Source organism: Scomber japonicus, chromosome 7 (assembly GCF_027409825.1).
Source record: "Scomber japonicus isolate fScoJap1 chromosome 7, fScoJap1.pri, whole genome shotgun sequence".
Lineage (NCBI taxonomy): Eukaryota > Metazoa > Chordata > Actinopteri > Scombriformes > Scombridae > Scomber > Scomber japonicus.
The window spans coordinates 12507889-12524138 of NC_070584.1; the positions used below are offsets into that span (position 1 = coordinate 12507889).

Consider the following 16250-nt stretch of genomic DNA (forward strand, 5'->3'; position numbering starts at 1 on the left):
TTAAATATGGATTAATAATATTTTCGAGGCTCACCTCAGGGCAGAGGACCGGGGCTACAGGGCTGGCCTGGCCAATGTCGTGGCTGGGTTGGCCTGAGGAAGGTTGGTGGTAGTGGTGGTGGTGATGATGGTGATGCGGAGGGGGCCGGAACATACCTCCGGGGATGTGGGATGGGCGAGGGGAGTGGGGCTGAGGAGGAGGAGTGGGAGGGCTACAGTGAGTAGAGGAGGGCGACTGGTGGTACATGGGAGGGAGTGGCTGGTGGTGTGTAGAGGGCAGGGGGAAGGAAGGGGATCCCGGTAAAGAGGGGGATGAGGGGGCTGGGTGAGGCTGGGACAAGTGGGGGTTGGGGTGACTGTGTGGATGGTGAGGGTGATGGTGGGAGTGCGGGTGAGGGTGGGGAACGCGGGGCTGCCCTGTCGGCTGTCCCATTGTGGTCTCTGCGTTGCCCCGGGTGATGAGGTGTCTGTGCTGGAGCTGGGGAGTACCAGACTGCTGTGCCGCCAACTGGAGCTGGACGAACATCATGTGGTCACCTACACGCAGTGCAAGGGTGAGGGGGGAGCGGCCGGACAGAAAGTCACTGACCTGCAGGGAGAAAACAGAGAACATGGTTGAGTAATTCAATCTATATGATTCTTTACCAAAACTGTCAACTTTTCCAAATGTATATATCAAAATTATTTAGCCAAAAAGAGAAACACACACACAAAAATCAACTTCCTCCTTTGTAAATGAACAGAGGATAGCAGTTAAAATACACACACACAAAAGTGCTTTGAGCTCCCCCTCTCATAATAAAGACACAGACACACCACATTAGCCCATCATGCAATCAATCACTATCCTGTAACACTGGCCTATTTACATCTGCTGGATGAGGAGACCTATTGGAAAACACACACAAATAGAGCCCACTCTAGCCTGCTTCCCACTGCCCTTCGGCCCGTTCTTAGTCAGCAGTGTCATTCAGCACAGAGACAAAGGCCACCCTTCTGTCTGGCCTGGGGCCTGAAAAATCAGTCCCACGTCCAGGAAATACACCCCACCCGTCTCTCACACACAGAATGGCCGATTGTCCGTGGCGGATCTGGAAGAGCTGCCCATGTTTGGAGCTCTGGCAACGGCAACAGGAGCTAAGTGTGGAGGCCTTCACTGACCCACCCGTAGCCCGGATGGACACACACAAATGCACACAGGATAGCAGAGTTGTCACGACTTGGCCGGAGGATTCACACTAAATAACAAAAGTTCTCTTGTCCTCCCCTCTTGCATGCCTGTGGCTCTGTTTTGCTGTATGTTGCCACTGGCCGCTCGTGTTCGTGCATGTGCGTGCATGTGCGTGTGTGGGTAATTTTTAGTGCGAGTCATTCAAGGGTCAGAAAGCTTCTTTGGGTCTTGAAGACTCAGCAGTAATGACGTCTCAGGTTCTCCACAAATAGAAGCAAACAGAAACAACCAGCACTGGCAAATACAAAGTGACGCCTCTGTCCAAAAAGGTTTCAACAACCCCTACTGCCTGTGTGCTTTCATTCCCCAGAGAGAGAGAGAGAGAGGGAGAGAGAGAGAGGGAGAGAGGGAAGGGGGGGAGGGGGGCAGGAAGACAGAAGGAGCAGCAAAAAGCTACATAAGGGGAAGAGAGAGCACCGAGAGGACAGGAGATGGAAAGTGATAGAGACATGCATACAAAGACAGAAAAAGAGAGCAGAGGCCTCACTCCCCCCAGACTCTGCAGCCTTTGGAGTGTGTTTGTGAGATGTTGGCCTGTAGTTAACCCTGTGAATCACCAGGCTCTGCCCTCCATCACTTCTTTCCCTTTTCTTCTGCTTATTTATTTCTCTATCGACCGTTGCCTCTCTGTTGCCAGGGTGACCTTTGCACATTTGTATTGACATGGTGTGGAAAAGAGGATGGAGGAAGAGGAGAGGCAGGTGAAAGGACGAGGGGGTTGGGATGATCTGATGGCTGCATTTCATAAATGTAAATAATCCACAGCTAAAGCAGCAGACATCGGCATGTGGGGGGGGGGGGGGGGGGGTTGCAAGAAAAAGAGAAACTGAGCCTTTCCACAGTTTAAACTCAGCCACTAATGGCTTGTTGATACAGTCCACACCCGCCATGATTACCCCGTTGTGGTAAGACAATAAACTCAGCAGGCCCAAGGCTGGGTGTGAAATTGGGTGGAGATCAGGCTAAGGTGCTACATGAGGTGGCTCTAGGAAACTCCACTTACAAAAGGTCGCCTGTGAGCGACAAGATTTGTGAGAGAGTGTGTGAATGTGTGTGTGTGTGTGTGTGTGTGTGTGTGTGTGTGTGTGTGTGAGAGAGATAGACCTCAAGGGGAGGCAAAACCTTAAAAGTGGGTGTGGGGAGGATCGAGTGAGAAAAGTGAAAAAAAAGGAGGGGGAGGAGGTGCTCACTGTGTCTGTGAGTGACAGCTGTCAAGAGAATGAGTCGGCAGTTTGCCAACCCACAACACACACAAGCACACACACACATGCAAACGGACACTATACAAAGTCAGAGGCCCTGAGGGAGACCATCAACCTAGTGTTTAGTTTAGGGAGGAAGATTGGGGGGGGGGGGGCACCCCTTGAGAAATGAGTCTCTGTTTGTCTATGGTTGTGTTCAGACCTCCTATCCTATATCAAGATAAATCCAGATTGTGCCAAGACAAATTGTAGTTCGCACCTTGCATCAGAATGTGTCTCGAGTAACCACTTACGATCATATTTTGCTTCCCTGCTCACATTTGATTTTTATCTGTGAAGAAATTACAACAGCTGCTAAACAGAGAAAATAACCTTTTCTACTCAGCCATACAGCTGGAGAGGAAGATTGCAGCAGCTGATCAGCACTTCCCAATGAGTGTTTCTGTTCTCCTGTGCATTTTGAGACCTCAGGATCATCTGAGAAGCTATTTAAAGTCTGAACAAGGCCTTTGCTTCATAACTCTATTTTTATGTGTGTGTGTGTGTGTGTGTGTGTGTGTGTGTGAGCGTGCAAGCAAATGTGAGAGAAAGTGAGAGAAAGGGGTCGACAGTGAGTGACAGCAGGAGAAACAGAGAGGAGGCTTGATTACTATTATAATGACTAGTGTGGATTATTCAAAACCACCAAGATGAAATTCATGTACTCCTACTGAGCTCCTAACACCAACTGGCAGGCTTCAAATTAGCCTGCAAGAGAAGCAAGCTCTCTCCCTCAAACTTCTTTTCTTCTCCCCCCCTCCTCCAGTCGATTTTTGTCACTCCCGATCTCAGAGTCTCAGTCGTTGACTCATGAAGTCAATTTAAAAGTTGCTCGCACAAGCCCCGCTCAGTCTCACATACATGAGAGTTAAAAAATGCCTGCATAGATCTCCTCCTCTGTAACCATGCGCCTGACTCATATGGGGTCTCCGCACATTACACACACCACCCACCACAAGCTATTCTTTAGGCAAGAAATTAAAAGGCCACAAACCCACATAAACATAGACAGGGAAAATGACAGGGGACATCTCAACTACTATAATTTGATCAGCCGCTTTCATATCTTTGCGGGCAACTTTCTTTACCCTCAGACGATAAACAAAAAGGAGCCAGAGTAAACCTTCAGGTGTGGAATTCCACTCCTCCAAATGAAGAGCTGTGGCGTTTTCTGACTGACGCGCTATTTCCCAGACACTCCTGAACACCCTGAAAAAGGAGGGCGAACAGCTTGTGTAGCTGGGAGCTGTGGAGTGGAACACCTGAAATAGGGGCCGTTTCCTGAGGGAAGGGAGGAGGCGGAGGATGATACAGCGCAGCCTGCCTGCCAGAGGCTAGATTGGCGAGAGTGATCGTGTAACAACAAGCCTCCTCCAGACGGGCAGAGACTGTGAGAGAGAAACAAGGGGAGGGAGTTGTGTTAAGTGTGCGTGGATGTGTGTGTGTGTGTGTGTGTGTGCAGGGTGGGTAGGGGAGTGGGGAGTGGGGGGGGCGGGGGGGGGGGTTCTCTAGTGCTGGAGAGATGGCTTGCAAATGATTCCCAAAGGTCTCAGCTAGCAGCTCAGCTCCAGTCCAAACATGCCTGTCTGCTCTCAGGAGCACAGCCAAGACAGCCAATGTGGCTGGCTACCATTGACGTCAGGACAAACACCAGATAGAGCTTTCTGGAACATCACAGGCAAACAAAAGAGAGCTTCTAGGCATGTCTTTAAGTCTGCAACTCTCCTCTCCTTCTTCCGTTTCTTTACGCACTCTACAAATTCCGAGCCTTTACAAAAGCAACTTATGGCTGTCTGTAGTGGTTTGTTATGAGAGACGCAAGACAAGGAGAGTGGAGGGCCCCACTTTTGTTGTGTTAAGGCAGACAGAGAGAAACCAGTCCCTCATTGTTCTCTTTCTGATGCAGCAGCAGCGGTATGCAAAGAGAGGAGGAGGTCATGCCTGAAGAACAAGGTGTGTGTTTGCTGAAAAACGACATACGTAGGTGATTATCCTCCCCCGAGACTGCACGAGTCCTTTCGGCAAACACACAGGTGTCGATGAAGAGCCGCTTTACTCCACTCTTTAGAAAAAGCTGACCCCAGAGCCGATGGCATCGACCATTTTGTTTTAGTTTTCGAGGTCCAGGATGTGGTATTTTGTTTAGCAGCCAGCTTTGGTTGCTATGCAGTGATGGGGGAGAATATGATAAGGGGTAGCCAGGGGAGGAACAGGAGGAGGAGGGGTAGAGGAAAGATGGAGGGAAAGAAAGGGGGGGGGTGGCAGGAAAGAGGAAGGGAGCAAGGATGGTGAGGGGGGATGGGGGATGCGGGCGATGGGGGTAGGGTGTCAGAATGGTGGTGGTGGTGGTGGGTGATGAAATATTCAGTGAGAGTGTGCCTCTGGCTCCTTCCCTCTTTTTTTTCTTTCGACATCTCTGGCTGACAGTTTTATTTATTGGGGTCCCTGTGGTTCAAGGAACTCATTTGCAGTCGTTCTTCCTTTGCACACTAAGCGAACTAAGGGAGGGAGATAAGGAGTGAGGGAGGACGAGAGAGGCTGAGAGACTGAGGGAGGGTGAGAGGGAGAGGGAGGGAAAGATAGAGCGTGCTGGCAGCACTGAGCTGACATTCATGAACAACTGAGCAGCTTTGTGCCGGAGAAAAGAGGATAGAGGATTGGAGGGCGGGACAGGAGGGTGGAGAGAGGGAAGCCTTGAGAGGAGGAAGCAGTCTCCTCCAGCCATATTCTGGTTCCAATGCAGCTGCTCACCTGTCGACTGCTAGGTGAAAGGTAGCGTTCAAAAGCCTGCTTATTAACCCCCCTATCGACCTTGATGTTTTGATCGCACCAGGACACTATTGATAGTCTCTGTGCAGACACACACCAGCTAAAGATGCAATAACAGGCTCTCAAAAGAGAGAAGGAAAAAAATCAATGACTTGCATCATGCCCCAAATCCTAAAAGCAGCCAGGGGGCTCTTCAAAGGCCCCATTAGAAAGATAGGCGTCTGTAATGCTGCCTGATAAGAAACAGAGGGGGTTGAAATGCACAAGAGAGGACCAGCTGGCCATCACTGAATTTGATCGGCTGAGTGAAAAGAGAGATCAGAATGGCAAAGTTCAGGATGATCGGGTTCCTGCTAAAGCCAGTCCTCACACTCCAACTGTGCCAACAACTGGCCAGCTACGTAGAGCTGACTCACATGCACACAGAAGATTCCCAACCTCCACCCCCTGTTGCATTAGATTCAATTCAAGTTAAGCAACAGCAACGGAATCTTCACTCTGTTCTGTGTTGGCTGGGAAACGGGAGAGGAGCATCGGCGACCAGCTAGTCTGATTTGTAGATACTTCATCATTTGTAGCAAGAAAAGAGGGCGGAGGGAATAGATGTCATCTGTTTTAGGTAAAGTAAATGGGTACAGATAAATGGTAGGAGAGGCAGAAAAGGAGAAGGAATGAAATGATGACCAGCTGTGACCTGTTTCCTGTTTCCCTTCAAAAAGAACTCTCATCTTTCTTAAGAATGTTTCTACATGTTGTGAATTACCCTGAATCTTTTGACCCCTGCCCCGCTGTTCCAACAGTATCCTATGCCCCTAATTGACTTCATTAGACTTGGTGGTGGCTATCAGACATGATATTCCTGGCCTCTATCCTCCCACACAGTAGCCCCACTAGTCACGATGCTTGCTACTTGAATCACAAAAGCTCGGTGTCGCCAGGGAATGGAAAACAATGACGGTCACGACTCAAATATAGAGAAATAAGACTCTCCTGGCCGCTGAATGGGGGCACACACAAAGACACAGACATTAAAAATGGATGTTGGCACATATACACACAGGCGCACACACACATGTGTATGTAGACGCATGCACAATAGGACAATGAAATCCCCTGCAAAATCCATCTCTCCCTTGATTGCCCCACAACACACCTTGATTCCCTCCATCCATCCCGGCACCCCCCCCCCCTTCCCTCCCACTGTGCATTTAAGCATCACAAAGGGGATTACACAGGTGCAAAAAATACTGCGTGATCAGCTTATTAATGCAATTTTCAAGGCCAGGATTTATACGAGCAGGGACTGAATGGGCCTTTAGATCAGCATTGTCTTTTATTCCATACACAATTTGATTTACACATTCAGCAACAAATTAATTTCTGTAGCTTTCATTTAGGTAACAAAAAAAAAGCAAATTACCATTCTAAAGAGCAAAGACACTGTCTCTTAAGCTGCATGCATATAAAAAGCCATCATTTCAATAGCATTGGGAAGGACAGAGGGAGCCGCATGCTATAAAAAGGGTAGGATCCTCTTCTATTGACCAACACATTGACTTAAGTCATTTTTCAATTCTTTGCACTCCCAAATCCTCAGTACAATTATAATGATTTCCAGTAGTGTCAATCCTGCTGATTAACTAGCATCTAGATAAAGTGGGTACATGGTGCATGACTGGAAAAAGAAACATATTGATCATCTGCATTGAGCTGTTTTACACACAGCCATATACGGAGACACACACATGCACAGGTACAAACTTTATTGTCTCTAAACACACACACACACACACACACCATGCTCCAAAATCTGCCTTTACTAGTTGTTAGCTCATTTTCTTTTTTGAGAGATTCTCAGAAAAAAAATACCCTCTTCCTGCCATAAGACGCTACTACTTGACATCATAGAGAATGACTTGTGCAAAAACTCCCTCTTTCTTTTCTTTTCCACCTGCATGGCCCACAGTGGCACCCCCTGAGGGAGGCAGAATGGAGCAAAATGAGGTGAGGGTGACCCAGGGGTCACTCCCCACAGATTGTGCGTTCCAACTAGTTTGCATCTGTCCACTTCTAGACACAATGACAAAACTGTGCCAGTAGTAGGAGGAGGTGGAGGAGGAGGAGGAGGAAGAAAAGGAGAGAACTGCACGAGGACAGGAGGTGCTTGTCGACAGGAGCGCGGAAAAAGTAGAGCAGATATGTAACAGCGTATTCCGCGGGGAAATTTGGAATGGCAAAACATAGCCTCCTCCCAAAGCAATCTGTGTTAGTGTTCAAGGCGAAATTCGTCAATCTGTAGCCCACTGAGTCTTGCTCCAGCTGGGCCGCGCATTGATTTTGAAACCAGTATGCACCACTGTAGCTGCAGTCAATTGGCTATAGCTGATGCCTATGGATGTAAGCGGGATGAAAAGAGATCGTGGGGGGAGATCCAAACTTAAAGAGTGACCCTCAGTCATTGTTGTGTGTTAGAGGGTTTGTCAGCTGGGCAGGTTTGGTGCTCATGCTTTAAGACAGGAACAAAGAGGTGGCTGCATGGGGGGAAGGGCAAATGGGGGGATGGTAAGGGTGATGCCTGCCTGCCTGGTTGGCTTTTATTCTAACATCAATGTGCATCAATGAGCAAATAGTCCCTGTGTGCTGAGAGGGACACATAATCCTTCACTTTCTGTCAAATACCAAGATCAATAGATGGAGAGCTGATGTCACTGCGTACATATTCCTAGAAATAATGAATATTGCTTTCATTTCTCTTTCAAGTATAGTAAGTATACATTCATTTTACTAGGATCAGACATTTTTCTCATTCTCTGAGCAGGATCAGAAATCCTCTTAAATATATCCTTTCAATTCTGGTGTGTGTGTGTGTGTGTGTGTGTGTGTGTGTGTGTCTGTGTGTGTGTGTTTGCCCGTGCATGAGTGCATATGCGAGCTGTACACACAACATCTATTTAGCGGACAGAATGGGAAGAGAGTAGTGCAGGCAACTGTATTTTGATGGGCTGTCAGGAGGCAGTGGCTTAATACAGCTTAGATGTCATGCAGTCTAGTGAGATGCCAGAGGAGGAATTAAGGCAGCCAGGGTTGTCCTTGCTAAGGAAGCCAGCCATCACGGTCAAACTGAAGCAGCTAGCCGGACTTGCAAACTACAGCACATTTAAATTATAGGGCCCTGGGAGAGCTGTTAAGCAGAAACAAGAGGGGGAGACGGAGGAAAGGAGGGGGGGAAAAAAATGCTATTTCGATAATTGCCGTGGTTCCATTTCCATAAAACATTTTCTATCTAACTTACTGCACAGAAGTCTGCAACAGCCTTTGAAAGCTGTCATGTTCTGCCCGGTTGGTTGGCTAGCTAGCTGAAACTTGTGGACTTCCCCCAGGATCTTGATAAAGAAGCAGACATAAGGTGATGCACTCAGCCCAGTCTTCCATGAATTCAGGCACTTCCTAGCAAAACACCCGATCTGGTAATTAGACCTCATATGACCAAAATACAGGTGGGTGCAGGCGTGAGGGGTTGTAAGAGGTCCGGGGTTAATACCCGCTACTTCTCAGAATACTGTAGCTAACAACCACCCACATTTCCCTCAGGCTATTTTTGGGTGTATGGGCATATCAGTTATCGTGTCAGACACTTTTAAGAGCTAAGTGCATTGATTGATTTTTGATAGCCCCTGAGTTGAGGGGGTGGGGGGTGCAGGGGAAGGAAATGAGGGAAAGCTTTTGTGTTCCTATTTTCTAATCTTACTCAGATCCGTAATCTCTCCGCAATCTATATCATCCCATTTCGCTTCATGAATTATAAAGTGGAATCAATTTCTGTGGATAAAAACACACTAAAGCAGCTTTATCCTCTAATTTCAACCTTTTACCCTGCTATCATTCTTTCTTTGCCCTTTATTCTTTTTATCCCAACTGTAGGATTATGATTAATATTTCAATAAATATGAATGCAACAGTAATATGGTTAGAAATTCCTTAGAAAAAAACACAAGCACATGACTCATAATGAATCTAAGAGTAAAGGGGTGGTTAGAGAGAAAGAAATACACTCTTCTGGGTCAACGGTTGAATTATCATCTGGCTCTGGTGAAGATGACAGTCACTCATGGCTGCCCAGCAAAGGCGTACCACATGATGGGCAAGGCTTGCTTCCAGCCCACTATTACTGTGAAATACACACTGCCATCCAGTAACAGACATGCACGCACGCGCACAGCCAGTCATGTACACCTACACACATGCAGTCATCTGCTGTCAGTGCTACGAGACGCATGCTGAGTTCACACACTCAACAAGTCCAGGATTTCCACCATAAAATTATCAGCAGGGACTGAAGCCATACCCAACCACACTCCACTATCTCTGCACAGCCCACATCCTCTGATAAAATTTTGACTAAACTACACTATCATTCTCATGACAAAATTCACTAGAATGTAACCGATGTCATGCTGACACACTTAACTCTGTAAATTAGCATCCAATTTCACCATCTTGTACTGTTTTGACATCAGTCATCAGCGCATCACTGATGCAGTTACGTACATGTCAGTGTTACACAACGCAACAAAAGGAAGTTGATCTGAGTCAGTCAGCTGCAGAGTGTTTCATACGTCACACTGTTGTCTGTGTGCATTCAGCCTTATCGCCTGTCTTCTCGCTAGCGCTCTCTCTGTGGCCAGCGCGGAGAACTCTTTGCCTTTTTCGCTTTACTGTTGCATTGATCATTTTGGTGAGTCATGCCACACTGACTCAAATGTATACTGTATTTCAGCGGCCTTACAAAACCATTTCACTGTAAGTACAGCATGTAGGCCCCACTTTGGCTATGTATGCATGCTTTGCTTCCAGGAACCCTATGCTAATACTGAGTGAGAAGGCTGTCATCTGATGATCCAGCACTCTGCTTATGAGTGAGTGAGACAACACTCAATCTCCATGCAGCGACGGCACACTTCCTGGAAACTTGTGTGTGTGTGTGTGTGTGTGTGTGTGTCCGTTAGAGCATGAAATACTGAAGGAGTGGAGAGAGAGATTACAGATAAAGGTATAAACAAAGAGGTGGCAGTGAGTGTCATGCGCTGGTCCTCTCAGCAGCTCACAAATAAGCCTTTCTGGTGGGGCATTCACCCTGGCTTCCTGCAGTTTTGTGCACGCACATACACACATATACGCGCTATCACAGATGTTACTAGGATACAGGAGGGTGTTGCTGCTTATTATATCCTACCAGCTCACACTGGATGTCTAGCTTGGCTTGGCTTGTTTAAGAGGCTGAGATTAGACAAGCAAAGAGGCTTGTGCTTGTGCAGCCTGCTCATCTCATCTCATCTCTTTCTGTGTCTCTGCATACATGTGTGCTGCTCTGTACTTATCCAAAGCTACAACCTCCCATATTCCCCATGCAAACACACACAAAAAGGTCCAAAGCTCAGCTTATCAGAATACTGACTTTGCTACATTTATATTATTTAAGTGTCAATAGAAAAACAAACTCTTACCTGAGTTTCTGTTAAGCTCTCCAAGGCTTGCATGACGGACTGCTCGGGTCTTGATGCTTGAGACTGCACAGGAAAAAAAAACATTTTTTTTTTAATCAGTGGTATAATAGGCTAAAATATTACTGCCAATAATTACATAAAGTCAATCTCAGTCAGGTGAGTCTTACCATTAATCCTGCTTCAACTGTTGGTACAAGTGTTAACTTGCTCCCATCAGATATGCCCAGATCCTGGAGTTTGCCTGAACTTAATCGCCTGCAGGGTTAGAGAGAACAAGATAATGAGACTGTGCTGACAATATCGCTCTTCAGACACACAAACGCCCTTCAGCAAGGGGGGCAGACAGACTTCAAAACTAGTTTGGAAAAGAGCCGTGGGTGAAAAGCTCCATGAAAGAGAAGTATTGATTGGGCTGTCATATTTCAATTTCAAGTATAGTGGAGCTTGACAACTGCTCGCAGTAGATATTTGGCACCACTGCCACTTGAGTAAGTGGAGGTAGTATTTTCTTTTGGCATTTTGAGTTGTACAACTGAGGAGCAGAAACACCACACTGAAACCCAAACCATATTTTTTTCTATTAATTAAAAGGCAATTTAAACAGTATAAAAATTAGCCAACATTATGACAACTGTCTTTGCAATTATGGAGAAAGTTTTTTTCCTTGCAGATCAGAATGCATTATAACTACTCACATCCAAATGTTTGAACCTTTGCCTGCTACAGGCACGTGAAGGATGTTTAGGACAACCTGCTGTACAGGCATGACCCAAATCTCACCCCATGCAGCTGAACAAAGGCCCTCAGCACTGACTTGCTGTGGGTCTACAGTTTGAGGAGCAGGAGGGGATTAAAAAGGGGGGTTCAGGTTTTAAAGGATGATGTGATTTATTGGGTGATTACAATGGATGGGAGGGGATGGGCCCTGAAAAACAATGCTGACTGTTTGCATGTATTAAAGACCGCCTCTCTTTTTTGCCTAACACCACCTGCACTATTGTTAGCTCATTTAACTTGGGTTTTACTCATTTGGTATCTCTCAATACTGTAGGTTCGTGGTTTTGGTTAGTTTTAAATAATAAAAGGTGTTAACTACTCTCATCATCCATGCAGTGTTGCCCTACTGTGCTATTACAGAGGTACGCTCTGCATGTGAAAGAAACTGGCCAGCTGATACCTCACACCAAGAAATCCACTGAAACCATATTCTGCATCCAAAGCCATAAAAGCTATTAAGATGTAACTACAGGAAATCACCACACTTACATTACTCATCTAACTATAGGATACAACTACTTTTACATTATACAGTAACAGGTCAAAGATGAACCATATATATGCCTGTGCTGTAGCAGAGTAAATAAATTACAGGCTACCAAGTCCGTGTGACTTTACTCATCAATGATTAACGTGTTTGATTCGCACAGCATTAGCAATTCAGTCAGGCTTCGGTATTTATAATGAAGGAGGGATGAATCAATGCAAGTCTGCAGATCGCCTCGTCAATACTGTGACCGGTGACCGGTGCGTCCCCTATGCGTAATTCCAATACCGTGCGCCCTGATGGTCAGTGGATTCCTTGAATGTATTGATGAGGAAAGCAGCCAAGGCTGTCTCTGATGCTCCAGAGAGCTCAAGCACGCATAAATCCAAACATATAGATTAAAACGTAAGAAGGTGAATGCACCTCAACTCTGCTTATCCACATTTTCAAACCGTGGAGTATACATTACGGCTTATAATGTCAGTGTGTAGTACAGAGATTTAAACACACGCTCTTTTTTTTTAACAAAAGAGGAAATGAATGTTCGTGTTGTTATTTGTCTGTTTAAAAAAAGCTACAACACTTCCAGTAAACACATTTCAACAAGATGTATTTTCAGGTGTACTCACGTTTCTTTGTGTAGCAGTGCGAGTCTCTCTTTTGGTACTTTAAGTCTTTGCGACAGTCTCCTCTTCAGTCCTTCCACGGTCTCCTCCAGGGGCAGGGAGAGCTCGAAGCGTGTGCCGGTGGTGGAGTGGATGTACAGGTTCATGGAGGGCTCAGTCGGGACGGCCTCGCAGGACGAAGCCCCGCGACTGGTGCAGCTCCGGGCGCTGGGATGCTGGTCCATCCGATAACCTGTGGTCAGAGGAGGGAGAGACAAGACGAGCAGAGCCGGGGATGAAGAGGGTGAAGAGGAGGATGGTTGAAGCAGATCCGTCGCTTCGGCTACTGTCCCTTGTTCTGCTTGCAAATCAAAAGCAGCATTCAGAGATCTTTCTCTCTCTCTCTCTCTCTCTCTCTCTCTCTCTCTCTCTTTCTCTCTCTAGCTCTCGGTGCCTCCTTTCTCTCGGTGCCTCCTTTCTCTCGCTCTCCGAGAGTCAGAATAAAGCCCAATCCGTCTTCTCTCCGGTCGATATCATGAGAATATTCCCCGAGGAAAGTCAACTACATTAGGCTCGGTATTCTCTTTGTTTGATCTTTGTCTTTGTTGCCTTTTCCAAGCAAGCAAAAGTCTTCCTAAATGCTACATCGATAGTTAAATGCCCGGCAGACACGCAAGTATGTTGTCAGCAAAAATGCCATGGGCGCTCATTTACGCAGGCGAGTACCTTTAAAACAAAAAAACGGCGAAGTGTAATTAAAAAACAAAACAAAAAACAAAATCAATTCCTCTTGCTGTTTAGTAAGCTTTTGCAAGTTTCAGAGGGGATAACACACGGTCCGTAAGCTGCAAAGCCTCACTCGGCTACAGTGAGAGGCTCTCCGCTGCGCACTCATACCCACGGCAGCTCCACTGAAATATCGACAATGAACATTGTCACAAAGTATCCCACTTCCACCATCGATAAAATACGCCCACAGCCACGGACCAGCTCGACCAATCACAGAAGAACTCCTTCAGGACGCTGCCGAAATCAGCCAATAGAAAGGCAAGATCCACACCCACGTGGAGGGCAAGCGAGTTAAGGCCATTCATAATAAATTACAGCATAGAACAAAATATGTGCCCATAACACATTAGCCTGCTGCAGCGGTACTTAAACTGTGGCCCGTGGTCCTTTAGAGGTCACTGAAGGGTTTGATGAAAGACCACATTAAATGACTAATTGTTTACTTTTCATTATCACTAACTTAATCAATATTAATGACTTTATTTTATGAAGCAAGTCAAATTTCTGTGAACAACAACTGTGTATCTGAGGATCTCACTGTGCAACAGACTCAAAATAACATTCATCATCACCACTCAGTCACACTTCAAACAAGTTATGTCGTGTTTGAAGTGTGACTGTGACTTTCACTTGTATATTACTGACTACATCAAACAAACACTGAGAAGGTATCCGATTTTGGATCAGGTTTCACCATCTTTTCTGTTTTGCTCAGCAGTGAAGATACATCTATTATAAAGATTTATAAAGACCAGTGGTTAAAACTCTACGCTGGTAAATCGGAGTTATCAGATGGGCTATAACGGCATTAATAGTGCTGACGCCATCCTCTTTCCCCTGACCTCAGCAACATGCAGAAACCATTAAAGTGTTCCCGAGTAGTATGCAAATTACGCAATGGACGGGGTATTCTCCTCAGGAAGAAGGATCCCGGATAATTCGCAGTTTATGCAAATGTGTGCCAGTAACAGATACAGAGAAGCTATGCAGAGGGAAATACTAAATATGACTTTATATGATTTTTCTACAAGCAAAAGGGGCGATAATGACTTGTGCTGCACAACAAGTTAATGTTATTTCAGTCTGAGGTGAAAATAAACGCCTGTCTAACGAGAAACACGAGAAACTGACACGGAGAAAGGGGAAGATTAAGACATTTAAAACGCCACAAACACATTATAGCCCTCGCAGAGTCATTTTACCTCTACAGATTCTCCCAGCTCAAGTAGGTGCCTTAACTTAAAAAAAGAAGATACTTGGTCGCCACCCAGTGGCCAAGGAGGGAATTTCATAATCAAAACCTGCAAGTGATTCATAGTTTACTTCTGTCTAACAATGGTATCAATTCGAATTATAGGGAATAGTTTTTTTCAAATGCAACCACCTGGCAAAAAAACTATGTGTTTGCTCTAAGCTCAGTGATAAAATGTACTTGTTGTCACTATTACAATGTCATTTAATAAGTTTGTTATTGTGTGTATCAACAGACAATATCAGCAACGACTTGCCGTCAACTGCTAATTATAATTTACAGTAACAGCTTGACATTCTCCTGATGTCGATACGGGCTTTAGTAAGTTAATCATGTCCACAGAATTTACATGAAAGGCAATTCATCCAATCATTTGACAACATGCTTTTATCGACCCAATTGTCTCCAATCAATTTTTGCCCACCAACACAATAGAGCCCTATGTCCAACTTTTTAAAAAAAGGCATCTTAAACTCGCAGGCACGGCGTTTAAATGCTATTTCAACGTCACAGCTGCTACTTGGTGGTGATATAAAAATGTGTACTTACCAATTATTGTGGCGAAAACTGTAAAGCTTCGCGCAGAAGTCTGTCGTGTTTCAGTGTGTTCCCCCAGCTTTGGCATGTAAAGTACAACCAAAGAGTGATAATAAAAAAACAAGCTCTCAGATAAATCCAAATACTTGAATATCCACAGGATTCTGACAGGCAAACTCTCTACCGGGCTCGTGCGTGTCCTACGCGCTACGTTTCACGCACCGGACCTCGGGACTTCTGGCCAATAAGGAAATGTCCTAAGATGCCTCCGCGTGTTGTCAACACACCGGCGTCCTTCTTGGTAATAGAAACGTAATCGGGAAGGTGAGACACCTCTGAACTGACTCTTCTCAAATATGGGTGGAGAATGGCGTTCTTGTTATGTCAGCATGTCATTTAAGGTGGCCTCGCTTCGCTGTAACCGCCTCTAAGTCCGACGTGTTCTCGTCGGTGGGAAAGAATGTGCCTACGCAAAAGCAGCAACAGATAAAGATATCCAACTTGGTCAATGGCGTGGCTGACCGGACGACAGGAAAAGGCTTTTAATGGAGGCAGATACTCAAATAGAAAAACAAAAACACCAGCAGCTTGCAGTCTGCCACCTTAACAAAATGTCAATGAAATGAATGCTTTGGTGATATTAGGGGTGTTGCCAGTCTTTGACGACAGAGAAATGTCACCGGGCAACAGAGCAGGTAAACACGCTGCCTGGAAACGACGATGCGCACCTATAAACAAAAACAGTAACCTCTGCGTTGCAGTAAACTAATATCTAATGCTAGGAAATACTAAGGCCATTAACGGAAAATAGCCAGAGAATAAGTGCTTTATGGTAAAGCCAGTTTTGCAACTTCCATTTTCACACAGGACTGCCTTGGAAAGTTACAGTTTATGTATATATGGTGTAAAAAATATATACTTTTCTTTAAAACAAATGTCAAGTTTTGACCCAAATTCAATCTTTTCACAAGTTACCCCAATACTTTTTTTTTTTTTTTTTTAATTGCTAATTAAAACAAAAACAGGAAACAGTGATATGAAGTTATTAGGGACAAAGT

General features: G+C 45.6%; 1 protein-coding gene across 1 annotated transcript in view; it reads right to left on the reverse strand.

The window, feature by feature from the left end:
* The window catches only part of midn (midnolin), a 28179-nt gene extending 12790 nt beyond the window's left edge, over positions 1-15389 (reverse strand). The window contains exons 1-5 of the mRNA XM_053322519.1: positions 15205-15389; positions 12639-12867; positions 10913-11000; positions 10746-10808; positions 35-589 (exon numbers count right to left, since the gene is read on the reverse strand). Coding sequence (XP_053178494.1) covers positions 35-589; positions 10746-10808; positions 10913-11000; positions 12639-12867; positions 15205-15280 — 1011 coding nt within the window. The 5' untranslated portion in view covers positions 15281-15389. The remainder of the gene's footprint in view (positions 1-34; positions 590-10745; positions 10809-10912; positions 11001-12638; positions 12868-15204) is intronic.
* Between the last annotated feature and the right edge of the window lie 861 nt (positions 15390-16250).